This window comes from Phocoena phocoena, chromosome 3 (assembly GCF_963924675.1).
Source record: "Phocoena phocoena chromosome 3, mPhoPho1.1, whole genome shotgun sequence".
Taxonomy (NCBI): Eukaryota; Metazoa; Chordata; class Mammalia; order Artiodactyla; family Phocoenidae; genus Phocoena; species Phocoena phocoena.
The window spans coordinates 164971529-164996865 of NC_089221.1; the positions used below are offsets into that span (position 1 = coordinate 164971529).

General features: G+C 55.5%; 1 protein-coding gene across 2 annotated transcripts; it reads left to right on the top strand.

The window, feature by feature from the left end:
• The first annotated feature begins 1599 nt into the window (after nucleotides 1-1599).
• On the top strand, nucleotides 1600-25016 carry PKN1 (protein kinase N1). Of its 2 annotated transcripts, none has more exons than XM_065875360.1 (22): nucleotides 1600-1646; nucleotides 6278-6581; nucleotides 8073-8224; nucleotides 9828-9963; nucleotides 13193-13338; nucleotides 13560-13773; nucleotides 14589-14783; nucleotides 16414-16523; nucleotides 16615-16758; nucleotides 19007-19082; nucleotides 19165-19306; nucleotides 19396-19489; nucleotides 21204-21283; nucleotides 21359-21434; nucleotides 21532-21623; nucleotides 22862-23038; nucleotides 23200-23262; nucleotides 23394-23470; nucleotides 23676-23818; nucleotides 24086-24193; nucleotides 24282-24362; nucleotides 24751-25016. In XM_065875360.1, the coding sequence occupies exons 1-22, from the start codon at nucleotides 1626-1628 to the stop codon at nucleotides 24952-24954; spliced, it is 2835 nt and encodes a 944-aa protein (XP_065731432.1). In that variant the 5' UTR covers nucleotides 1600-1625; the 3' UTR covers nucleotides 24955-25016. The 2 variants fall into 2 exon arrangements, with proteins under 2 accessions (XP_065731432.1, XP_065731431.1); XM_065875359.1 differs by lacking the exon at nucleotides 1600-1646 and adding an exon at nucleotides 5177-5215.
• The last annotated feature ends 321 nt before the right edge of the window (nucleotides 25017-25337 follow it).

Below are 25337 nucleotides of genomic sequence, written 5' to 3' on the forward strand. Positions count from 1 at the left end.
GGTGGGAGAAGAGGAGAGAGGGAAGGTGAAGGGGGCAGATCGTGCAGGGCCTTGTGGGCTGCGGGTAAGACTTTGGCTTTTACTCTGAGGAAAGTGGGAGCCAAAGAGGGATCTAGGCAGAGGAGGGACATGACCTGACTCAGGTGTTCCTAGGAGTCCTTGGGGTGTTGTGGGGGAAAGAGACTACGAGGTCGAGGGAAGAGCTGAAAGACCTGGGAGGAGGTGACTGCACTGGTCCAGGCGAACGATGATGAAGACTGGACCCGGTGGAGATAGTGGAAGGGTGAGAAGTGGGTGGATTCGGGATTGGTATAATTTCTCCTCCTCCTCCTTCTCGTTCTCTGTTAACCACCACCACCACCAACCAGCCCCAAAGAGTCGCCCAAAGGAAAAAGGGAGAAAGAAAACATCCCGCCCCGGCCTCTGGGACGGTGCAAACCACTCACAGCTGCGGGTAACCAAGGTACCCGCAGCCCTCCACGCTCTGGCGGGTCCCAGGAGGGCGCCAATGAGGCGGCGCTGCCAGGGAACGCTCCCCGCCCCGCCCCCCAGGGACCGCGGCTTGGCCCAGTCACCGGATTTGAAAGGGAGTGCGGGGTCGGCCACGAGCCCGCCTGCATGCTACAGAGACTCCGGAGACCCTGAGAAGCTCCTCAAAGGTCTCCACCTTCTGCCTCCGATAGGGCAGGAGTCTGCATTGTGGAGCGCCACCTGCATGCAGCAGCCCCGAAGAAGAGGCGGGCCCCCATTTTACAGCAGGGAAAACTGAGGACTCAGCGGCCACAGGGCCCGCAGCGAGTCCGTGACGGAGTTAGGGTTCAAATCCCTTTTCATAACAACGGCAAAAACACTAAAAATCACAGCAGCTAAACTTTACTGAGCTGTGTGTTCACAGCACTTGGCATGTGTTGTCTCATTTAATTTTGCCAACACCTAAGGGGTGGGTAGGTAAATCCTTCCCGTTTTACAGATGAGGGGCTTTTAGGGCTTGGGGACTCCCCCAAGGCAGGCGGGGATTTGAACACAAGTCTGCTCAGAGCTTGTCTCCAGCCTATGGGGAAGCTCCGGTGCCTTAGAATGACGGACCGTTCCAAGAGGCCTAAAATTGCAAACACAGGCGGGGATGAATTGGTTTTGTTTTTTGAGAGATCCCGGGAGGCCCAAAGGCCTCCACAGCTCCCCGCTTTAACGTGGCTCACTCTTTTCTTCGGGTTCCTGCGCGCTCAAATGGAGCACCCGTGGGCAGAGGGAGGATTCAGAAAGAGGAAAAGGCTGGGGAAGACGACGACGCGCTCTCGGCCGGGGAGGGGGGCGTCCGGCAGGCAGGACCCCGCAGCCCCGGGGGCCGCCGGGAGCCGCACCCCCTCGGCCCCGCCCCCTCCTCGGGCGCCGACCTAGGCGGTCACGTGACCGAGCCAGGCGGCAGCTGGGGCCGGAGGGCGAGGCGCGCGGACACGGCGGCCAGGCCAGGCGGGGCTAGAGCCGAGCAGGCCGGAGAGGGCCGTGCGCCCGGGGCGGGGGGGTCGCGCCGCGCCCGCCCCCTCCCCGCCCCGCGTGGGGCGTACGCACGCTCCTCTCACCGCCCCTCTCTCCGCGCGGGGACCCCTGGCGGACGGCGCGTGGACATGGCCAGCGATGCTTTGCAGGTAGGCGCACCTGCGTCCTCAGCCCCCTGGCGGCCAGCCGGCGCCGGGGACCCCCGCCCGCGCGCTGCCGGAGCCCCCGGGATCGGGGCGGCCAGGGCGGGTCCCCCCCTCCCCCGAGCACTGGGCGCTCCCTCCCTGGGCCGGCACCGTGGAGCCAGCACAGTCCCCTTCTCGGCTGGTGGAGGTACGCACAAGGGGGGAGCGGGGAGGTCCTGAAGCACCCCCAAGCTCCGCCCTTCCCCGAGAATTAGAGGGGGCGCGGCGGAGGCTAGAATTCAGGTGTCTGTGGCTGGCTGTGCATCCCGGTGCCTGTCGACCCTGCCACTCGTTCTCCCTCCCAGCGTTCGGTTCCGGGCAGGTGCAGCTCCACCTGAGCAGGTGCCTGGCGCGGTGCCCAGGGAAGGGAGGAGGCCGCCCGGCCCGTTCCTCTCCCCCGCACAACAAAGCTCCAGCCGCCCCCACCTCCAGACTGAGCTTTACGATGGTCCCGACGCCACCCAGATTGTCACCTGTTGCCGGAAGTGCCAGAGTCACCTCATTAGGTCGGGGGACGGGGGACCCACACGGCCACCCGGCTGCCAGGTGGAACCTTATCCCAGGTGGGGAGTGTCCATGTCAACAGACTGGGGATTCTCTTATACCTGGAATCCCACCTGGGCATGGGCTGGGTCACCCCACAACATACACACACACACACACACACACACACACACACACACACACACACGCAGAGGCACAGCTGACTGACACCAACCTGCCGCCCAGCCAGGTTCTTCCTGTGCCGCCTTGTGGACATCACAGCCCTGGACTCACCTTCCCTATTTGTGGCTAGCAGGGCCAGGGTGACTTCTGAAACTTCTTTCGTTCAGTGACCCAAATCTGAGACATGTCCTGTACCTCTGGTGCCCCCATTAGCGCCTCATCATCCCTCCGTCGTCCTGTGGTTGCTGTGTAACTGGGTTCTCGTCTCCTTCTGCACCTGCCCCCACATCCCCTTTGTGTCTGTCCCATGACCCCCATCCCCCATCCCAGTCCTGCTGATGGCCTGCCAGCCTTGCCGAGGAGCTGGGCGTATCTGGTGTTGCCGATCACACAAGGTCAGACCTTGGGGGCTGGGGAGGGCTGGGGTCTCTGCCTCTACACCTCAGCCCTGGAAGGGCTGTGTAGGAATCCCCTGGCGCATGCATGCACTTGGCGTGTAGCAAACATGACCTGGACGGAGGCTGTGATTCCTGGAACGAGGCTGGACCTGTGACCTGGTCCCCTTTCCCATCTCCTTCCTGCTCTCTTCCCCTGTCCTGGTCATTCCTTTCTCGTGGCTGCTTGGGTCTGCTAAACTGTCCCTCTGTCTGTCCCAGTGTGTGCCTGTCCGTTCTGTGTCCAGCAAACGGATGTCCTGTCCAGATTCCGGAAACGCCCAAAGCATTGAAATCTCCGGACATGGGGTCTAGGTCCCTGGCCACTCTGGGAAGAGGGGAATTCTGGAAGATGGACCCTCTGGACCTGGGGTCTCCTGCTTCATGGTGGGAGTTGGGGGAGCAGGGATTCTCCAGGGCCAGGCCAGGCTTCCTGATTCATGGGTTCATCATGCTGGCCCTCAGGTGACCCCTGCCCTAGGTAGGAGTGAGTCACCGGAGAGAGGAGAACCCAGGAGGGCGGGCCTTCCTCCCTCCCTCCCTCCCTCCCTGCTCTGCATATTCTCAGGCCTCAGCTGCTGGAGGAGGTGGGGCTGAGGGAGCCTGCCTGGACTTCCCTCATTTGACCTGGCCCTGCTCCTGGCTGTACCCCTGCTCTGCCTGCTGGGGATAGGGTGGGGCTGGGTGGCAGGTGGGGCCTGGTTGGTAGCAGGTGGTATTAGGTGAGCCTGGGTTTAAATTGCAGAGCTGCCACTTCCTAACAGTGTGTCCTAGGCCCCATGCCTTTCCCTCTCTGAGCCTTGGTTCTGCCGTCAAAAAAATGTAGCTGGAGGGTTTTCCTGGTGGGGAAAGACGTAGACCAGGCCGGCACCTTGCAGGTGGGGCTGCTGTGAAATCCTTCCTGGGTCATGGTCAACAGCTCAGCGTGTGCATCTGTGTCCTTTAATCCAGGGTTTCTAAGCCTCAGCCCTGTTGACATTTGGGGCTGGATCATTCTTTGAGATGGAGGCTGTCCTGTGTACTGTAGAATGTTGAGCAGCATCCATGGACTCAAGCCAGTAGATGCCGGTAGCACCCCCAGTTGTGACAACCAACCAAAAATGTCTCTGGATATTGCCAAATGCCCCCCAGAAGTGGGGTGGTAGTGGAGGCGGTCCCCTCCCCCATGGAGAACTGCTGCTGCCACCTCTCTGAGCCTCGGTTTCCTCACCTGTAAAGTGGGGGAGAATTATGGCAGTTGCTCAGGATAAATGTGAGGGGTCAGTAGGATCATGGGAGTGACGCTTTTGGCCTGAAGTAAATCCTCCCTGGGGGCAGCTGCCCTTGAGGTTGGTCGGGAGCCAACCATGACTTTCTTCATCTCTGAAGTGGGTTCTCATGGCGGTGGCAGATAACGTATGTGGGGCTCTTCATGCCACGCTGACACCTAGCTCAGATTCTGGGCATTCCCGTTTGAAATCCTAGTTCTGCCTTCTGCTGGCTGTAGGACTTTGGGCAAGTTACATCACCGCTCCAGGCCTCAGTTTCCTCATCTTGAAAATAGGGTGATAGTAGGGACTTCCCTGGCAGTCCAGTGGTTAAGACTCTGTGCTTCCACTGCAGGGGGCATGGGTTTGATCCCTAGTCAGGGAATTAAGATCCGGCATGCCATGCGGCATGGCCAAAAAAAAAAAAGAAAGAAGATGGGGTGATGATAGCACCTCCTGGGGTTGCATTAGTTGAACTGGGTGCAGCTTGTAGTAACTGCTACCATACTTGAGCTTTAATAGAGACACTCTCACCCCAACCCTCCAGCGCTGCCTCCTCACAATGTGGGCCTCAAGGAGGTGCCACTGGGCTGGCCAGGCCCCTTAGGCCTCCAAGCTGTGGTCAGCAGCAGCGAGAGACCGAGCTGAGAAGAATCCGGAAGCTGGGACAGGCTGCATCTGCAGGAAGGGGGCTGGGCCGCCCACATAAGCACTCATGGGTGTTTGCATATAAGTGTGCACGGGGTAGACGCAGGGGGTGTGCACACACTTGCTAGCCTGCGATGCGTGCACACGCCTATAGGTGTACGAGAGTGTGTGCACACCCAAGCAGCCCCTGGAGCCTGTATACATGGGGGAGGCTGCTCTTCACGTCCACGCTAGTGGGCCTGTGAATGTGTGCACGCTGTGTACGCCTTGGGCATCCTCTTGGGACAGGGAGCAGGGGTCATCCCTGGGGTGCCTCCAGAGAAGCCGGCTCAGGCCTGGAGTGGGGCCTGAGAGGAAGGCCCTCTAGATGCCCCAGAGGCCCAGAGCTGGCCTTTTGCAGGGGTTGCTGGGAGCTAGCAGGAAAGAGGAAGTAGCAGGCGAGAGGCCCTGGCAAGGCTGAGGTTCAGGAAGAGGGCGGGGCCCTCAGCCGGGACCCAGGATGGCGGAGGCCAATCCCCCTTTGGACCGGGAGCTGGAGGTGCGGGCTGGGGTCCTTGTGGGGGGCCAGCAGAAGGGGACCCCAAGTGGCACAGGCCAGAGGCTCTGCCCTCTGTACCTCTCGGTTTTGGACTGAAAGGAGATGAGGTGTTAGACTTGGAGTTTTCTGTTTGAGAGATGAAACTGTTTGGGGCCCTTTGGGCTTCCAGGCTGGGGAGATAGAGGAGGAAAGGGAGAGGCCTCTGCTCTTTAGGGTGCCGGTTGTAGAGGATGAAAGGAGGGGAGATGGGGCCTGTCCCCGGGATCTAGTTTGGGGGTACAGCAGGGGATGGATGAGGCCTCGCCCCGTGTCCTCCTCGTTTGGGATTATAGCAGAGGGAAGGTGAGGCCTGCCCTCAGTACCTCCTATCCTAGTTTGAGGGCACAGCAGTGAGGAGAAGGGGCCTGGGACCCCAACCTTATGGTTTGGTGGGGCATCAGAGGCCTGCCCTTGATACTTCCTTGTTTGGGGAGCAGCAGAGGGAAGATGAAACCCGCCCTCAGGACCTCATAATTTGGGGGATAGGGGAGTGGAGATGGGGCCTACCCTTGGGACCTCCTAGTTTAGGGGGGCAGCAGAGGAGAGAAAGGGGTCTGCCCTCAGGATCTTGTCATTTGGGGGGCAACAGAAGGGAGACAAGGCCTGTTCTTGGGACCCCCTAATTTGGGAGGACAATGGAAGGGAGATAGGGCCCGTCCTTGGGGACCCCCTAGCTTGGGGGGCACAGTGGTGGGGTGATGGGATCTGACCTGAAGAATCCCACTGCATAAGGACAGATGAAGGGAGATTGAACTGTATTTGTGGTCCCCTAGTCTGAGGGGACAGGGAAGGAAGAAGCCCCTGCCCTCGGGACTTTGCGGTTTGGGGATGTCTGAAAGCAGGGACAGGGCCTTGCCTCACCTCCCACTTTTGGTGGCGGGGCGGGGGGGTGCCGATCAGAGGACACAGAGCAGGCCCTGTGTCAGGAGTTACAGTTTGGGAGAGGACCAGGCCAGGTCGGCTGAGCACGGTCTGCACCCCAGAGTCCTCCTGGCCCCACTAACCCTGCTCCGTCCTCCGCAGAGCGAGCCACGCAGCTGGTCCCTGCTGGAGCAGCTGGGCCTGGCGGGTGCCGACCTGGCAGCCCCCGGGGTGCAGCAGCAGCTGGAGCTGGAACGGGAGCGGCTGCGGCGGGAGATCCGCAAGGAGCTGAAGCTGAAGGAGGGCGCCGAGAACCTGCGGCGGGCCACCACCGACCTGGGCCGCAACCTCGGCCCCGTGGAGCTGGTGCTGCGCGGCTCCTCGCGCAGACTCGACCTGCTGCACCAGCAGCTGCAGGAGCTGCACGCCCATGTGGTGCTGCCCGACCCCGCGGCTGGCGTGCACGGTAAGCCAGGCTTCCCCGGGGATGCAGGACAGCAGGGGCTTCCACTGCCCAGGGCTCACCCGCTGTGTCCTAGAGCGAGGCCAGCCTCTGACCTCCAGGGAGACACACTCGGTCACAACAGCGCCGAACCTCAAAATACAGGCAGACCAAAGGCCAAAAGCAACACCCAGAGAAAGGTACACACAGTCACACCCACACCTGGACAACACCAAAGGGCTTACACGGGGTCACACGAATATCCAGGCTCACAGAGTCATACCAGCACCCGGACAACCCCCAAGACTCTTTCTAAAATATCTTTAATTTTTATTGATTAAAAAAATTTTCAATTGTGATCAAAAAACACATAACAAAATTCGTCATTTTTAAGTGTACAGTTCAGTGGTGTTGAGTAGATTCACATTATCGTGCACGGGAACTGCAGAACTTTTTCACCTTGCAACCAAAGACAAAGGTGTAACACACATCACATCAGTAGCCAGAGGCATTCACACACGGTCACACCAGCACCCAGACAACTCCTAAGGGCATACACGCTATCATACGAATACCCAGAGACTTGCATACTGGCACCCAGCACCCGGAGAAATGCACGCACAGTCACACCGACACACAGACAATACCCAGAGACTCGCACATGCTCACGCCAACCCCCAGAGATTCACGCACACACAGAGCTGCCCAACCCCTACAGACGTCCACCGACCTGTCAACAGCCCGAGACTTACGCACACAATCGGACAAGGCCTGAAGACTCAACACCACTTAGCCCAACACCCATATACCACTTAGGTGTGTCAACAGCTAGAGACCAACATTGTCGTGTCAACACTCAGAGATACAGTTCAGCCGACCCCCAAAACCTCATCCGGTCACAGCTGCACCCAGAGTGACCTGGACAGTCACACCACTCGCTAGAGACTCACAGAGCCATGCCAGCATCCAGAGACATGCATGTCCGGCTGTACCAGCACCCAGACACGTGGACACAGTTGTACCAGTGCCAGGAGATCAGAAAGCACAGTTGTGCCAATAGTCGGAAGCATATGCCTAGAGTCACCCCCAGCACCCAGAATCTCACACAGTCATTCTAACACCTCGAATCTCACAGTTACACTAGCAGCTGGGGAGACACACACTTGCTCAGTTATGCCAACACCCTGCGGGTCACAGACCTAACCACCGCCACACCCACGGATGCCCACACAGCTGTGTAAGTAGTTGGGGACTTCCGTACGAAGGTAGATACAGTCACACCAGCACCAAGGACCCAGCGCACACCTGGACACTTGCCTGTGCTCATTCATGCTGGTCCTGCCCCAATCCTGCAGGGGTTTCCCTACGAGGGCTGGGGTGGTTGGGCCCTCTGGACCCTGGTCCCCAGCTCTTCCTCTCCCTGGCCCCGGGGGTGGATCCTCTCAGCCGGGGCAGAACCACCTGGGCAGATGGAGGTGAGGGCCGTGGTGACTCTGCCCCATCTACCCCCTCCAGATGCCCCCCAGTCCCCCTGTGCAGGCGGCCCAGCCTGCTCAGCCACCAACCTGAGTCGCGTGGCCGGCCTGGAGAAGCAGCTGGCCATCGAGCTGAAGGTGAAGCAGGGGGCGGAAAACATGATCCAGACGTACAGCAACGGCAGCACTAAGGTGGGGGCAGCGCGAGTGCACGCCGCCCCGTGTGCATGTACACCCGCAAGCGCATACAGTCTGGGGAGGGCAGGGTGGCACCTACATCTGCTCCCTTGGGAGTCTGGGGTCCTCTGGGTTGGGGACAGAGGGGCTGATGGGTGGCTTTGCAGCAGGACTGGGGTGCGGTCAGCTCATGGGGGCATATGGGAAACAGGGTAACTGTGGGTGATGTCAGACAGACACATGGCAGAGACTGTCCCCTCCAAACTCAGTTACCCCCAGGGATGGTCAGGGCAACACGCCGCCTCTCACTGCTGGTGGTCTCCCTCTGACACTTGTACACGCAGATCAACACGTAGGTGCACACATATCATCACCCTAACATCTAGAGACACAGCCATGGCCACGACAACACCTAGAGACTCACAGACACGCATGCACCGCCATAAGATCTAGAGTCACATCAGAAACAACGCTCATAAACACGGGGAGGATGGCTGCCAGAGCGACCTCTAGATACAGGGAGACACACACCATCGTATAACGCCCGGACACACAGCACAGGCCAACGGACCGCCTAGACACACACATTATTAAATTCACACTCAGAGACCAGAATTGTCACACAGGTGCTCCCCCAGTTGTACCAACACTGAGTGCACACTCACAGGTTTGCACCAACACCCAGAGATACACCCACAGCACAGTCAGACCTACAGCTAGAGACCCAGAGAGCACCCATGCCTGTGTGCACACACAAATGCGAATATTATGTGGGAGGGCACAAGCCATGCAGAATTTTTTTTTTTTTTTTTTTACACCTTTTATTGATGTGTAACAAATGGACGTAAAGTGCAGAAAACTTAAGTGTACAGACCAGTGAATTTTTATCTGGGTACACATCACCCACATCGAAATACAGAACACTTCCTGTCACCCAGAAAGGGTTCCCTCCTGCCCCCTTCAGTCAGTACACAGACTTCTTTGACCACAGGTCGGCAGTGCCTGGTTTTGAAACACAGCACCATGTAGATGGAAAAATCCACAACCAGTGTCCGGTGCTTGTACACAACACGGGGTCCTTGGCTATGCCCAGTCATCGCTGTGCCTTGATCTGCACACACAAACATCGGGACTCCACTTACTGCGACTGTCTCACATCCAGTCACCCTTGGACTCACCCACGTGGCTACAGTCAAGGCTACACCCACCACGGGGAACACTTACACACGTACGCCATTCTGACAGCTGACACAAACACGGTGCCTGCTGGTGCAAGGCACGGCTCTGAGCCCTACACACAGGTTAGCTCCTTTAATCCTCAGCCCAGTGTTGGTTGGCGCTATTAGTACTCCCCTTCCTGCAGATGAGCAAACAGGCCCAGAGTAGTTGAGCGGCTTGCCCAAAGTCACACAGCTGTTAGGCGGCGGAGCCAGGATTCAAATGCCATGGGCGACATCTCCCATCAGCACCCAGGAACACACGGAGGCACATGTTATCACACCCACACGTGAATGCTCTGTCACAGGGTCACCCAGGGCCTGCACGATGTGGGCAGCAGGACTGGTGGTCAGACCCTCATCTGCCCAGCCTTTCCCTCATGGCCCATCTCTGCCTCCAGGACCGGAAGCTGCTGCTGACGGCCCAGCAGATGCTGCAGGACAGTAAGACCAAGATTGACATCATCCGCATGCAGCTCCGCCGGGCGCTGCAGGCCTGCCAGCTAGAGAGCCAGGCGGCCGCAGACGAGGCCCAAGGTGAGTCCCTTGCCCTGAAAAAGCCTCACCTGCATTCCACCTTGGAGAGTTCAGCTCCCAGCCCCACAAGGGGTCCCTTTCTGAGGCAGGGAGGTGGGTGCTGTGACTCACCACATGACTGGAGCCCATTCCTGACCCTTGGCAGGCCTCAGTTTCCCATTTTGTCCTATTTCAGATTTGCACGTGATCATGTATTGGCAAACTACGGTTCTTGGACCAAATCTGCTACTGCCGCCTTTTTTTTTTTTTTTTTTTTTCAAATAAAATTTTATTGGCACCCAGCCATGCCCATTCATTTACTATCACTTAAGGCTGCTTTTGCACTGCAACAGCAGGGCCAAGTAGTGGCAACAGAGCCTGTGTGGTCTACAAAGCCAAAAATATTTACCCTTTGGCTCTTTACGGAAATAATGTGCGGACCCCTGGACTAGGTGGTTGCCTTGTCACGTTGGCCCCTGTGGTGTAGAACTGTGGGTGTCCACGGTGTGTGTGTGTTCCTTTGTGTGTCTCTGTATGAATGCCTGGGGGTGTCTCAACCCCATTGTTAGCCTGAATTTGTCACAGCGTCTTGATGTAGTGTGTGCAGAGAAGATTATCTGTGCTACTGATGTGTGTCAGTGATGCTGACCAGGGGGACCAGAGGTTGTATGCACACGATACATAATAATATTATGGAGCCGCAGCTCCTCCGTAATAATATCCTGCCCTGTAACTGTGGTAGTTTCTGTGTCACCATGAGAGGTAAGTGTCAGCTCTTGGTGGGTGTTAGTGCATTTGGGCTGCTGTACCACACAATACCACAGACTCGGGGTGGGGGCATGTAAACGACAGACATTTATTTCTCACTGTTCTGGGGGCTGGGAAGTCCAAGATCAAGGCGCCAGCAGATCCAGCGTCTGGTGAGAGCCCTCTTCCAGATTCATAGACAGCTGCTTTCTTACTGCATCCTCACTGGTAGAAGGGGCAAGGGAGCTCTCTGGGGTCCCTTTTATAAGGACAGTGATCCCATGCATGAGGGCTCCGCCCTTATGACCTAATCACCTCCCAGCGGCCCCACCAACTAATACCATCATATTGGCGGTTGGGTTTCAACGTACGAATTTTGCAGGGACACAAACGTGCAGTCCATAGCAATAGGGCTTGGAACTCGGATGACAACGTGTGCGTCTTTGTAGCGGGGAGGTGTCGGCGTGACGGTGTGGCTGTTCGTCTGTACTCTGAATGCCTACGTGGGCTTCTCAGTGACAATGTGTGATGGTATGATCACGTCCCTGTGCTTTTGCGTGACGTTGTAACTTTTGGTGACAGCCTGATTTTGTCCCCATAAGTGTAAAAGCCTTGATGACTGGGCACACGTGACAGCAGTCCCGGTGGGTGCCACACAGCTGTGGGTGACTGTGACTGTCTGAGTGCCCAAGTCTGAGTGCAGGTCGTTGTGCAGGACAGCGAGACCGTCCTTGGAATCTCCAGCCTTGGATGAGGGTGACCGTGGCCTTGTTTCTCTGAGTGACCAGTTTCCCGCACCTGGGTGACAGCGTATCCTTGTGCCTGTCCCTGTGCCATTGGGTCTCTGTGTCTATGGGTATCAGTGATGCTGCCCTGCCTATGTGAGAGTATGATGGCATTTCTTTACCTGTCCCTATGCCTTATCCATGTGGCAGCGTGATTGTGTTCCTCTGATTCTCCCTGGGCTGGAGATAGAGCCCTGGGAGTTTTGCCACTCTGTGACTGTGTCCTATAAGGGTATTTATGTTTTGTGACCATTTCCCTCCACCCCTGTGACTGTGTCCCTTTGCTGGGGGTTGACAAGGCATATATCTATGTAATAGCCTCACCACTGTGACAATGTCCCTATGTGGCAGTGGGATGGCATCTTTGTGAGAGTGTGTGTTCCTCAGTGTGTGTGTGTGTGTGTGTGTTCCAGTGCCTACACTGGTGACAAAGTGATAATGCCACTGTCACCCTGTGAGTGACAGTGTGACGATGTCTGTGTGACACTGTGCCTGTTCTCCCAACTACATTGTATTTCATGGGGTGGGTGGTCACTATGCATTTATCCAGACCCCTGCTGGAGGAAATGAGGTTGTTTCCAATCTTTTGCTCTTAGAAGGAAGGCTGTGAATAACCGTGTAGAGGTGTTTTTTTTAAAAAAAAATTATTTATTTTTGGCTGCATTGGGTCTTCGTTGCTGCGCACGGGCTTTCTCTAGTTGCAGTGAGCGGGGGCTACTCTCCATTGGGGTGCGCGGGCTTCTCATTGCGGTGGCTCCTCTTTTTGCGGAGCACCTAGGCGCGCGGGCTTTAGTAGTTGTGGCACATGGGCTCAGTAGTTGTGGCTCGTGAGCTCTAGAGTGCAGGCTTAGTAGTTGTGGCGCACGGACTTAGTTGCTTTAGTTGCTCCGCGGCATGTGGGATCTTCCTGGACCAGGGCTCAAACCCGTGTCTCCTGCATCGGCAGGCGGATTCTTTTTTATGTATTTATTTATTTATTTTTGTGGTACGCCGGCCTCTCACTGTTGTGGCCTCTCCCGTCGCGGAGCACAGGCTCCGGACGCGCAGACTCAGCGGCCATGGCTCACGGGCCCAGCCGCTCCCCGGCATGTGGGATCTTCCCGGACCGGGGCACGAGCCCGTGTACCCTGCATCGGCAGGCGGACCCTCAACCACTGCGCCACCAGGGAAGTCCCTGCAGAGGTGTTTTTTATGGGATAAAGTCCCTGAACTGGGATTGCTGAATCAAAGGGTAAATACATTTGTGATTCTGATAGAAATGGGCAAACTGCCTCCATTGGAAAGCCACTTGTATTCCCATTAGCAATGAATGAAAGTTACTCTTTTTTTTTAAGTGTCCCTGTGTCTGTGTGACTATATCCTATCCAGTTGCCATGGTATCCCTGCGACAGCCCCTGGGGACGGAGTGGGACCCTGACAATGTATCTGTCCCTAAGACTTTGTTAACGGTGTGCCTGTATATATGACTGTCCCCGGGTGACAGCTTAACTACATCCCTGGGACCGTCCATGTGGGTGTGAGAGCGTCTGGATAAAAGAGGGACAGCATCTGGGTGGAAGTGTGGCCGTCTGCCTGTGGGTGACAGTGTGAGTGTGTCACCGTGACCCCTCACCTTGGGAGAAAGTGATGCGTATTGATGGCCGTCTGTGGCCAGTGCTTCTTCCTGCCGATGGCTGCGGCCCAGGCTAGCCTCACTGCCTCGTGTCCTACACCCACAGGGAGTCCGGACCTGGGGGCCATGGAGCTGCGCATCGAGGAGCTGCGGCACCACTTCCGAGTCGAGCACGCGGTGGCGGAGGGCGCCAAGAACGTGCTGCGCCTGCTCAGCGCTGCCAAAGCCCCAGACCGCAAGGCTGTCAGCGAGGTGAGGGACGCGGTGTCGACCCAGAGGGGTGGGGCTTCAGCGATGGGTGGGACCTCATTTTCAGGGAGCCCAGGGGTAGGACCCAAATGGCTGAGGGCTTGGGCTTCCAGGGAGGAGCTCCAGGTAGGACTTAGCCAGCCTGGGGGCGGGGCCTGGGTCTGCACTTGGGGAGGGGCGTGCTGGATCCCGCCCCCAGCCCGGCCAGGCTCCTCCCACCGCAGGCGCAGGAGAAGCTGACCGAGTCCAACCAGAAGCTGGGGTTGCTTCGGGAGGCGCTGGAGCGGCGGCTCGGGGAGCTGCCCGCTGACCACCCGAAGGGGCGGCTGCTGCGCGAGGAGCTTGCTGCGGCCTCGTCCTCAGCCTTCAGTGCCCGCCTGGCCGGGCCCTTCCCCGCCATGCATTATAGCACCCTGTGCAAGCCCGCGCCGCTCACAGGTGGGTCCCGACGTCCCCCACCCAATCCGGACCCTACCTCCCGCAGCTCTGGACTCCTGACCCCTCTGAGTCCCCCAGCCCCGAGACCCCCAACCGGGATCTCCACTCTCCCCAACCCTGGACTCCCATCCCACTGTTCCCTCCCTTCTCCATTCACCCCAGCCCTCTGGACCTGGGCCCCATTGCCCATGCCAGACAGCCGTATGCACCTGGACTTCCCACCCCGCCTTGCCCTCTGAGGGACTCTTGTCCCCATCCCCATCCTCACTTTCGCCACCCCTCCCCAAATGGCCCTGCCTTTTTTCTCCAGCCAGAGTCCCCCAGCCCAGTCTCACAGTCCCTTGCTCTCAGAACCCTCAGCCCTGAACCTCTGTCCCCCAACGCCCAGGCTAGCCAGCCCCTCCCTCCTTAGATCCCTCAGCCACTACCTCCCCAGACTAGCCCTACCATAGACCCCAGCCCCAGTGTCAGACCTCGGATCAGCCTGCCGAATCTAAGCCCGGACTCCTAGTCCTACCTGGCTCACCACCGCCTGGACCTTCAGCCTACACCCTGAACCTCTCTTCTGTCACTAAACCCCAGCACCCAGACCCCCTCCCCAGATTGACCCACCCCTCCCCTTGTCCCATGTTTCTCACTTTCGGACACAGCCATCCCTGCATCAGACCCCCTGCCTCACCCTGACAGTCCCTCACCACCTCCCACTTGCATGTTGGCCACTTCTGCACATGCCCACTTTACCTGCAGGCCCTTCCCCTCGTCCTGCCCCAGATGTGACCCCCCCCTCCCCCGTCATGAGCCTGCCCCTCTCTCAGGGACCCTGGAGGTGCGTGTAGTGGGCTGCAGAGACCTTCCAGAGACCATCCCTTGGAACCCCTCACCTTCAGTGGGGGTGCCTGGGACCCCTGAGAGCCGCACCCCCTTCCTGAGCCGCCCAGCCCGGGGCCTTTACAGCCGAAGTGGAAGCCTCAGTGGCCGGAGCAGTCTCAAAGCGGAATCCGAGAACACCAGTGAGTGGGCATTGAGGGTCTGGAGGGATGAGATGGGGTGGGGGGTCCTGGATTTCCCACATTTGTAACATTCTTAAAAGTTAGTACATCACACCCGTTAGGATGGATACTGCAAAACAAAACAAAACAAACAACAGCTGTTAAGGAGGATGTGGAGAAACTGGAACCCTTCTGCTCTGTTGGTGGAAATGTAAAATGGTGCAGCCACTGAGGAAAACAGTATGGCAGGTCCTCAGATGATTCAACATGGAATTACAATATGACCCAGCAATCCCGCTTCTGAGTAAATATACAAAAGAGTTGAAAGCAGGGTCTCGAGGATATATTGGTATACCCATGTTCATAGCAACATTATTCACAGTGGTCAAAGGTAGAAGCAACCCAGTGTCTGTTGACGGATGGATGGGTAAACAAAATGTGGTCCATCCATGCAATGGAATATTTCTCTGCCTTGAAAAGGAAGGACATTCTGAAACATACTGCAACATGGATGAACTTGAGGACATTACGCTAAGTGAAATAAGCCAGTTATAAAAAGACAAGTAGTACACGATTCCACTTATATGATCCAGAGTGGTCAGATTCATAGAGATAATGGTTGAGGGTGAGGGGGGAACGGAGAGTTATTGTTTAGTGGAGACAGAGTTTCAGTCTGGGAAGATGAAAAGAGTTCTGGAGATGGATGGTGGTGATGGTTACACAACAGTGTGGACGTACTTGATACCACTGAGCTGTACGCTTAAAAATGATTATGGTGGTAAATTGTATGTTATGTGAATTTTACCACAATGTGAAAAAAGCTAATACGTACATGTTTAAAAGTATGAATAAAAGAAGAATAACAATAGAGTAACCATCTGTGTTGCCACCACCCAGGTCAAGCAGTAGAATTCTCTGAGCCCCCTCATGCCCCATCCTCAATTCCAGCCCCTTCCTCTGTCCTAGAGGTAGCTACTCTCCTGACTCTCACGGTTATCGTTTCCTTGTTTTGCTTTGTAGTTTTAGCACCCACGTACCATCTCAGAACAACGTAGTTTAATTTGCCTATGTTTGAACTTCATATATGTGGAATCATACAGAATGTATTTCATGGTAATGGCTTCTTTTAGTCAACATTGTTTGGGAGACTCATCCCTATCGTTGCATGAAACTGTAGTTCATTCATTTTACCACGTCATGAGGCGTGTCGAATTGCTGTCTTTTTTTAGGTAAAAAATAGTTGAATATCAGCCATTTCATGGTTTAGCTAAAAAGACTATATTACAATTTATATATTAATTCCTGGACGGTGAGCTGTTTCTAATTTAGGGCTGTTATATAAGCATTATATTTATGCATCTCCCGATGTACACTTGCCTGCATTTTTCTAGGGTAAATACTTAGAAATATATTGCCGGAACTTGCATACAGCATAAAAGTGAATTTGGATCCCCGCCTCACGCCACGTGCAAAAATCAACTGGAGATGGATTAAAGGCCTTAATGTGAAAGGCAGAACCCTAAAGCTTTGTCAGACAGCACAGCAGAATATTGTGGGGGGGGGGAGGAGAAGATTTCTTTTAATAAGATACAAGAGATTACCCTCGGCCAGCAAGAATCTCCTGACCGCCTACCCCCAACCCCTCTTCCAGGTGAGGTGAGCACTGTGCTCAAGCTGGATAACACAGTGGTGGGGCAGACGTCCTGGAAGCCGTGTGGTCCCCACGCCTGGGACCAGAGCTTCACTCTGGAGCTGGAGAGGGTGAGTTCGGTTAGGGGATGACAGGGCTTGGAGGAGGAGGGGTTTGAGGCCTCGGGCACCCCAAATGACGGCCCTCTTTCTCTCCCTCGAGGCACGGGAGCTGGAGTTGGCTGTGTTCTGGCGGGACCAGCGGGGCCTATGTGCCCTCAAATTCCTGAAGTTGGAGGATTTCTTGGACAATGAGAGGCATGAAGTACAGCTGGACATGGAACCTCAGGGCTGCCTGGTGGCTGAGGTACAGCCTGACCCCGACCCTGAGAAAATGCTTTGGCATCTCCTGCTCTGGAAGGGGAAGATGTGTTTTCCACTGGTCTCTGAATCTCGATAGAAAAGTACATATAATTATATGTCACATCAGTGCATGACCTAAGCTGGGATTGGTTTTGTTCTGAAACAAGATATTAAAAAAAGAAAAAAAAAAAAACAACAAAATTCTGTCAAGCTAGAAAAGAAAAGCAAAACCTAGCAACATATTACGGAGATTGCCACCAGAGCCACAGCTGAGCAGAGAGATTCCTTCCGCAGTGATGTCAGGGTTAGGGTCCAAATCAGGGTAGCCCACCCTTGGCACTATGGACATCTGGGCTGGATCATTCTTGGTTGCAGGGGCCGTCCTGTGCACTGCAGGGTGCTGAGCAACACCCCCTGCCTCCACCCACAGGATGCCAGTAGCGACCCCCACCCCCACCCCACCCCACCCCCGCTCCAAGTTGTGACAACCAAAAATGTCTCCAGACATGGCCAGGGTCCCCTGATTAAGAGCCCATAGTCTAAATAACATTCCTAGCTGACCCCTTGTAGTATGGCTGGGCCCTGTTCGAAGTGCTGTACTGGCATTGACTTGTCAGTCCTCACAATCACCCAGTGCAAACAGGACCATTAGTCACATCTGATAGAGGAGGAAATGAGCCACAGAGAAAGAAAGTCACTGGCTCCCTCATTTAACCAGAATCATCCTCAAAAATTCTTTCAATTTGCCCCTAACATATACATGTGTCCTGTTTTTTTGTATATATGTAGACGTGTGTGTGTGTGTGTATGTGTGTGTCTCCCCATGTCCTTAAACCCAGGAGGAAATTTGTTTGTTTGTTTTGCTACTTGCTTAGATTTTTAAATACCGCTTCTCTTTGCCAGAAGATCAGAACATGTGAAAGAGATCAGAAATGTGAAAGAGAAACAGTTCACAATGCACAGTATAAAAGACAGCTGTATAATGAACCCTATTTTCGGGAGTGGGATAAATATCAAGTGAGTCATTGGGTTCAAGTGAGTTTCAAGATTAACCTGAAAGAAGCTTTTCCTTGGTTACCAGAGACCAAATATATATTACTCTAAGTTTTCACTAAAAAGTGCTTTCAAAATTAAAAAAACATTAGTAAATTTTCACTAATTCCCAACACGTAGTTTTTTCTTGAAAAAGTATCTAGAAAAATTCTTAAAATATTCAAGGGCTGTTTTACTGTCCAGGTGGAAATTCTTATGTGATCTCATAATCGAGGACTCCTGAAGGAAAGGAGCAGAGAAGGGCAGACTTCAGATGGTAGGGCCACGAAACTATTCTTCTATTAGGAAGACTGTCCAAAACCCAAGTGGACGATAGAGGTGGGTGGCCCGGGGGACAAGTTCTGAGGCAGTCCTTCTTGCCTTCAAGGTTTACTTATAACATTCTATTTTGTTCTCCCCAAAGCACCAGCCTGTAGGACTTTCTGCAGTTCTGTTGTCAGTGAGCCTACAATCGTTGAGTTCTGTTGTAGGTAGGAATGTTCTATATCTGTGTCATCCAATACAGTAGCTGCTAGTCAGTTGAAGTGTGGCTAGTGTGACTGGGGGAACTGACGTTTTCATTTTACTTAATTGAAATAGCCACATGTGGCTAGAGGGGACCAGATTGGACACCCATAAAGCCACAACAGCTCTGTGACTCCAGCACCTTCTAGAAGATGCGTTGGAGTCGGGAGAATTCAACTCGGCCAGTGGTTTCCCCACGTGGGTGGGCGCCAGCATCACCTGGGGGGCTTGTTGAAACACAGACTTCGGGGCTCCACTGCCGGGGTTTCTGACTCGGTGGGTCCAGGTTGGGGTGGCGGTGCTGAGAATCTGCGCTTCCAGCAGGTTCCCAGGTGATGCTGATGCTGCTGGTCGGGGACCACACTCGGGCGATCGGGACACTAGGTGAAGTGTAGGACCTGTTTGCTGGAGTTGTATGTACATCTCGTTGGATCAGACCCACTCCCCACCCCTGGAGGAGGGCCTGCTTGCCTCCTTCTTGCCTTTTCAAGGTGGCACTTCAGGAGGTGGTCCTGTCGAAGGATGGATTGGCTTTATGACCCCTTAATACGATGCGTACTACTCTGTGGTTGGACGCAATGCCACAGCGATCAGAACCCCCGAAACATATGGGCGTGCAAACCTATGATCCTAAGGGCTTCCCCACCAAGCTGCCCGGAGGTGGGCGAGGGTCCTCACGCTAGCCCCTCCCTCAGGTCACCTTCCGCAACCCTGTCATTGAGAGGATACCGCGGCTCCGACGGCAGAAGAAGATCTTCTCCAAGCAGCAAGGTGAGGGGATGGGCTGGGGCAGGGGAGAGACCAGGGGTCCCGGGAGTGTCACAGAGGGTGACACCTGCCCCCGTCTCCCCAGGGAAGGCATTTCAGCGCGCTAGGCAGATGAACATCGACGTGGCCACCTGGGTGCGGCTGCTTCGCAGGCTCATCCCCAATGCCACTGCCACAGGCACTTTCAGCCCGGGGGCTTCTCCAGGACCCGAGGCTCGGTCCACAGGGTAAGGAGGGAGGGCCCCGGAGTTCCGGCTGCCTCTGGTTGCTTCCCGGAATGCTAGGTCTTAGATGCACCCTCTTCCCTTTGCTGCAGCGACGTATCTGTGGAGAAGCTGAACCTCGGGGTTGACTTGGACAGCTCACCCCAGAAGAGCCCTCTGGGTCCTCCTTCCAGCCCATCAAGTCTGGTGAGCTTCCCCCTTGGCCTGGGCAGTGTTAGGGGACCTCCACTGCCACTCAAGGCCCAGAGATCACCAGGAACTTCCCAGGACACACAGCACACCTCTGCCAGAACCGGGGTCCTGTCCTCTATCCCGGATAAAAACATGAGCTTGGGACCCAGGCCACCTGGGTCCCGTCCCTGCTCTGCTGCCTCCTAGCTGTGTGACTCACGCCAAGCAGCGTCACCTCTCTGTGTTTAGTACACTGCCCTGTAAAATGATCACATTTACAACTCATGTCGATGACAGAAGTCCAGTTAGTGGTTTTCTCTGGGCGGGGGTTTATTGATAGGAGGGGGGACACAAGAGAGCCTGGCAAAGATGATAAAAATGTTCTGCATCTTGATCTAGGTCGGAGGTCAGCACACTTTTTCTGGAAAGGGCCATATAGGCAGTATTTTCAGCTTTGTGGGCCAGAAGGTCACGGTGATGACTGGTCAATGCTGCTCTCGTAGAAAGCAGCCACACCTGATACAGGCAGACATGAAGGGGTGTTGCTGTGTGTCAGGAAGCCTTACTGAATGTCTGTCACTTTCATGGATCATGAACTATTAGTCTTCTTTTGATTTTTTTCCCCCAACCCTTTAGAAACGTAAAAATCATTCTTAGTTTACGGACTGTACAAAGCATGGAGTTTACCAACCCTTGGTCTAGGCGACGGGCATCTGGGTAGATACGTATGTGAGAGCTCTTTTCATTGCCCACCTCACCGAGTGCATTTTATACCTCATTTTCTAAAAAAATGGAAACAATAATATATGCTTCATGGCATTAAATTAAAACGAGATGCCTCATTAAATTAGATGAGTTGGTCAAAAAAAAAAAAATACAGAAGTTGAATAACATTGAACGCTGGGGAGGATGCAGGAAGAGCATGTGAATCACTGCATCTCCTTCGGAGGGCACAGCTGGCTGAGTTAAAAAGATGGGCATTACCTTGACCTAGAAGTTCCAGCCCAGGACATCTATGATGGACATTCACACACGTCCACCAAAATGCTTGAATGGTATAAAATACATCTAGAAAGGTGCCCACGAAATCATGAACAGCAGCTGGCTCTGGGGAGGGCAGCTGGGGCAGGAGAGGACTGTGTTTCCTACTGTATACCTGTTTGCGCTGATTGAATCTTTAGAACTGTCTCTATAGTGGAGAATGATGGACCAGTAGGTAAATTTTTCCCACTTAAATTATTAATTTTGATTCTTCTCAAAGTTATATATGCTTATGATGTAAAGAATTAGGTCACTCCGTGGTATTCCCTAATACCAGTAAAGGGAATAAGTAGATAAATGATAAAATACAGCATAGAATGTGCTGGGAAGAAAAATAAAGCAGAGAAAGGGGACAGGGAGTGTTGGAGCTTCTGTTAGTTATTTAATATGGCGGTCAGCTGGCCACCTTCAAAGGTGACATTTGAATAAAGGCCTAAAGCAGGTGAGGGAGGAACAGTGCAGGTGCTGGGAAAAGAGAGTTCCTGGTGGAGAGAACAGCCCCATGCAAAGGTCCTGGGGTGGAAACATGCCTGGTGTGTTCAGGGCACAGCGAATGGAACAGTGTGGCTGAAGGGGGATTGAGTGAGGAGGGGTGGGGGAGGAGAGGTGAGGTCACATCGGTGACAAGAGCCTTGGTGGCTATTGTGGTTATGGGTTATTGTACTCTGACCTCCTCTGTCTGCCACAGACTTCTCTGATCCAGGAAACTACCACCACTCCTGAGCTGCCTTCAGAGACCCAGGAGATCCCAGGCCCCACCCTGTGCAGGTGACACCCCTCCCCTGGCCACCACCCACCACCCCTGCCCACTGTACCTTCCCCACCAGCCTCCTCTTTCCACAGCCCTCTGAGGAAGTCACCCCTGACCCTCGAGGATTTCCAGTTCCTGGCGGTGCTGGGCCGGGGTCACTTTGGGAAGGTGAGGCGGGGGGCAAGGAGTTGGGGGTCTGGGGGGGTCCAGACCTCCAGGTCCTTGGACTGGCCACTAAGGCCACCCCTGCCCACTGTGGTTCCAGGTGCTGCTTTCCGAATTCCGGCCCAGCGGGGAGCTGTTTGCCATCAAGGCTTTGAAGAAAGGGGACATTGTGGCCCGAGACGAGGTGGAGAGGTGGGGACCCTGCTCAGGCCCTCTGAGAACTTTGGTCTTCTGGGAAATGGGAGACAGAGCAGTCCCCTCCTTGGAGCTGCTGTGAGAGTGATTCGTAACAGTCACTTGGACTTATTAAGCTAGTATTGGGGTGGCCAAAAAGTTCGTGCGGGGTTTTCTGTATTACAGGAAAACCCGAACGAACTTTTTGGCCACCCCAATACCTACAATAATAACGACTCCTAGAAAGCACCCACCGTGTGCTTTACATTTAGTAACGAATTCCTCACAACGGCTCTAAGAGGTAAGGACTGTTATTGTCCCCATTCTGCTGATGGCACAGAGAGTTTGAGCAAATTGCCCAAAGGTCACATAGGCAGTAGGCAGCAGGTCTGGGATTTGAACTTAGGGACTCGAGTTCTGAAGCCTGTGCTATTAACGGTGCCATTGTACTGGGGTCAGGACCCTGAGTTCAGATCCTCCCTCTGCTACAGATGTGCTTAGAAACCTTAGGGAGTTCATTTCACCCTTCTGAACCTCAGGCTCCCCTTCTAGAAAAGGGGAGTAATAATGCCTTTCTTGCAGGGTTGCCGGGTGGAATGAATGAGAGGATGACTCTAGAGCATTCTGCACAGTGCCCTGCCCCCTGTAGATACCTGAGATTGTCCCCAATCTTCTTGACATCCTTTTATTAACCAGGAACCCAATTTAGGCTTAAGCAAATACAGGAATTCATTGCTCTGCATCAGGAAAGTCCAGGGGTGGACTACCTTCAGGCATGGCTGTACACAGGTGCTCAGTTGATATCTCTCACTTCTGCTTTTGTCTGTGTGGGCTTTGCTTGCAGTCCCCTCACAGGGACAGAGATGCCCCCCACCCTAGCAGTTTAAGGCTCATCTGTAAACTTTAGCTCTTCCTCCTTAATAATTCCAGCAGAAATCCTGAGATTGAGCCCCATTGGCTTGGCTTGCCCTTTTGTGGGCCAGTTCCTGGCCAGGGAGATGGGGTGCTCCAAAGGGAAATAACAGTCCCTCTGGTGGTTTCCCAAAGGGAAGTTACTAGGACTGTTACTAGGACAATGGATGGATTCTGGGTGCCTGGTTAGCATGTTCAGAAGCATTAAGCAGCTTGCCCCAGTGTGCACAGCCATGCAAGGCCCTTGACAAACATCTGATGATTGAGGACTCTAGGGGGTGGGCGAGTTGGTGGTAGGGAGCTGCTGTAGTCTTTGACCCCTGCCCCACCCCCATCCTGCCCAGCCTGATGTGTGAGAAGCGGATCTTGGCGGCTGTGACCAGCGCGGGACACCCCTTTCTGGTGAACCTGTTTGGCTGTTTCCAGACACCAGAGCACGTGTGCTTCGTGATGGAGTACTCGGCCGGCGGGGACCTGATGCTGCACATCCACAGTGATGTGTTCTCGGAGCCCCGCGCCGTGTGAGCCTAGTCCCCCACCCCACACCTCCACCCACAGGCCCTGCCTGCCCCCAGCTCCTGGAGTTATGGGGTAATGGGGGGCTTTTGAGGATGTGGGAGCCTTATGTGACCCTCTGCCTTTCCTAGAAGCCCAGCTCCCTCACACCGGCCTCTCTCTGCAGCTTTTATTCGGCCTGTGTGGTGCTGGGGCTGCAGTTTCTCCATGAACACAAGATTGTCTACAGGTGTGTCTGTGTGTGCGCGCACGCATATGCCCGTGCATGCATGCTCTGCCCACTGGGGGACCCTGAGGCTTCAGGCAGGACCCAGATTCCCACTCATCCCTCTTTACATCCTCCCATCCCCTCCCCCACAGGGACCTGAAGTTGGACAATTTGCTCCTGGACACCGAGGGCTATGTCAAGATTGCAGACTTTGGCCTCTGCAAGGAGGGTGATGAGCGGGGGCGGGGGACTGGGATCTGAGGGACTGGCCTCTGGGGTTTAGACAGAGAGGGGAGGGAGTGGAGTCCCCAGCCTTACCTGGGTTATCCCCTACCCTGGTCCTGGGACGGGGCTGGCTGTCTGGACCACCCCATGCTGGGCTGGGCTAGAGCTGTGACCTCCCCCATAACCTCACATGGCCCTGCTGCCCCCAGGGATGGGCTATGGGGACCGGACCAGCACTTTCTGCGGGACCCCGGAGTTCCTGGCACCTGAGGTGCTGACGGACACATCGTACACTCGGGCGGTGGACTGGTGGGGGCTGGGCGTGCTGCTGTATGAGATGCTGGTCGGTGAGGTGAGGCCCCAGGCCACTCCGCCCTGCCTGTCCCCAGTAACCTGTATATACCCGGTGGGGGGAGAGGGGGGTCAGAATTGGCCTCCACTGTGTGCTGTCTGATTGAGGACAGGTGGCTTTGCCTCTCTAGCCTCAGTTTCTGCATCTGTAAATTGGGGTACTTACCCTCCCAAGTGAGCCTTGTAGAAGTGCAATGGGAGCCCAGGGTGGAGCTGGGTGTGGTGTGGCCAGAGGGGCCTAATTCACCCTGGCTCTTCCTGTCCCCAGTCCCCGTTCCCAGGGGATGACGAGGAGGAGGTATTTGACAGCATTGTCAACGATGAGGTTCGCTACCCCCGCTTCCTGTCAGCTGAAGCCATCGGCATAATGCGCAGGGTGAGGACCCCCCGCACCTTAGGGTGGGCCAGGGGCATGGCTCTGAGACTGGGAAGAGGAACGCTGACACAGAACTCCCTCCCCCCAGCTGCTGCGGAGGAATCCAGAGCGGAGGCTGGGATCCAGCGAGAGGGATGCAGAGGATGTGAAAAAACAGCCTTTCTTCAGGGTGAGGTCCCCCACTCCCAGGACCCAGTCATCCCCCCAACCCAAGACCTAGTGGCTTCACCTCCAACACTGTCGCCTCCCCTTGTCACCTGCCTGCCTTTCCTTCCCCCTCCCTTACCCTCACTGGCCCTCCTACACCCACATCCACTCCAGGCTGGCCTGGGGCCGGGGGGCGGGGAGCACTGCCCTGTGTATGAGCCCAGGCCCCTCCCCCCACTCATACGGTGATCCTTCCTGAGCCCCCAGGCCCGCCACTTTCCCTCCCTCTATCTTGTGACTTCCTGTGTTGATCCCCACAGATCCAAGGCCAGACGGGGTGCAAGGAGCAAAGCCTTCCTGCGCTCTGCTCTGAGCCTCCCCTGCTGACCTCTCCCCTCTCTGCCCTGCAGACACTGGGTTGGGATGCCCTGCTGGCCCGGCGCCTGCCGCCGCCTTTCGTACCCACGCTGGCGGGCCGCACTGATGTCAGCAACTTCGACGAGGAATTCACAGGGGAGGTCCCCACGCTGAGCCCACCCCGCGACGCTCGGCCCCTCACGGCCACAGAGCAGGCAGCCTTCCGGGACTTCGACTTTGTGGCCGGGGGCTGCTAGCCCCCTCCCCGACTTCTGCCCCCACCGAGCTGTCAGTTTTTAAAAAGCCCTTTGGGATTTGCTCTATCCATGCATCTCCGTCCGTTCTTGTGCAGTAATGGGGGTGGGGGGCGTGCTTGGAGGTGGGGAGAGTTGGGAGGGGATGTGATGGGTGGCCGGCGGTGTAGGGAGTGATGGGCAGAGGCCCTGGATTGTGGTAGGGGATCGTTTGAAGGGGGCCAAGGGCTGGTGGAGACTCGGGGCTGTTATTGTGGTGGGGATCATGGGCAGGCCGCCGTGGGAGGGGGCTTGGAGCTGTGTTGAGGAACTTTCGGGGTTAGAGGCCAGTGATGGGGCGTAGTTTGGGGGGTAGGGACTTGGGGTTGTGTGTGGGAGCTCAGGGC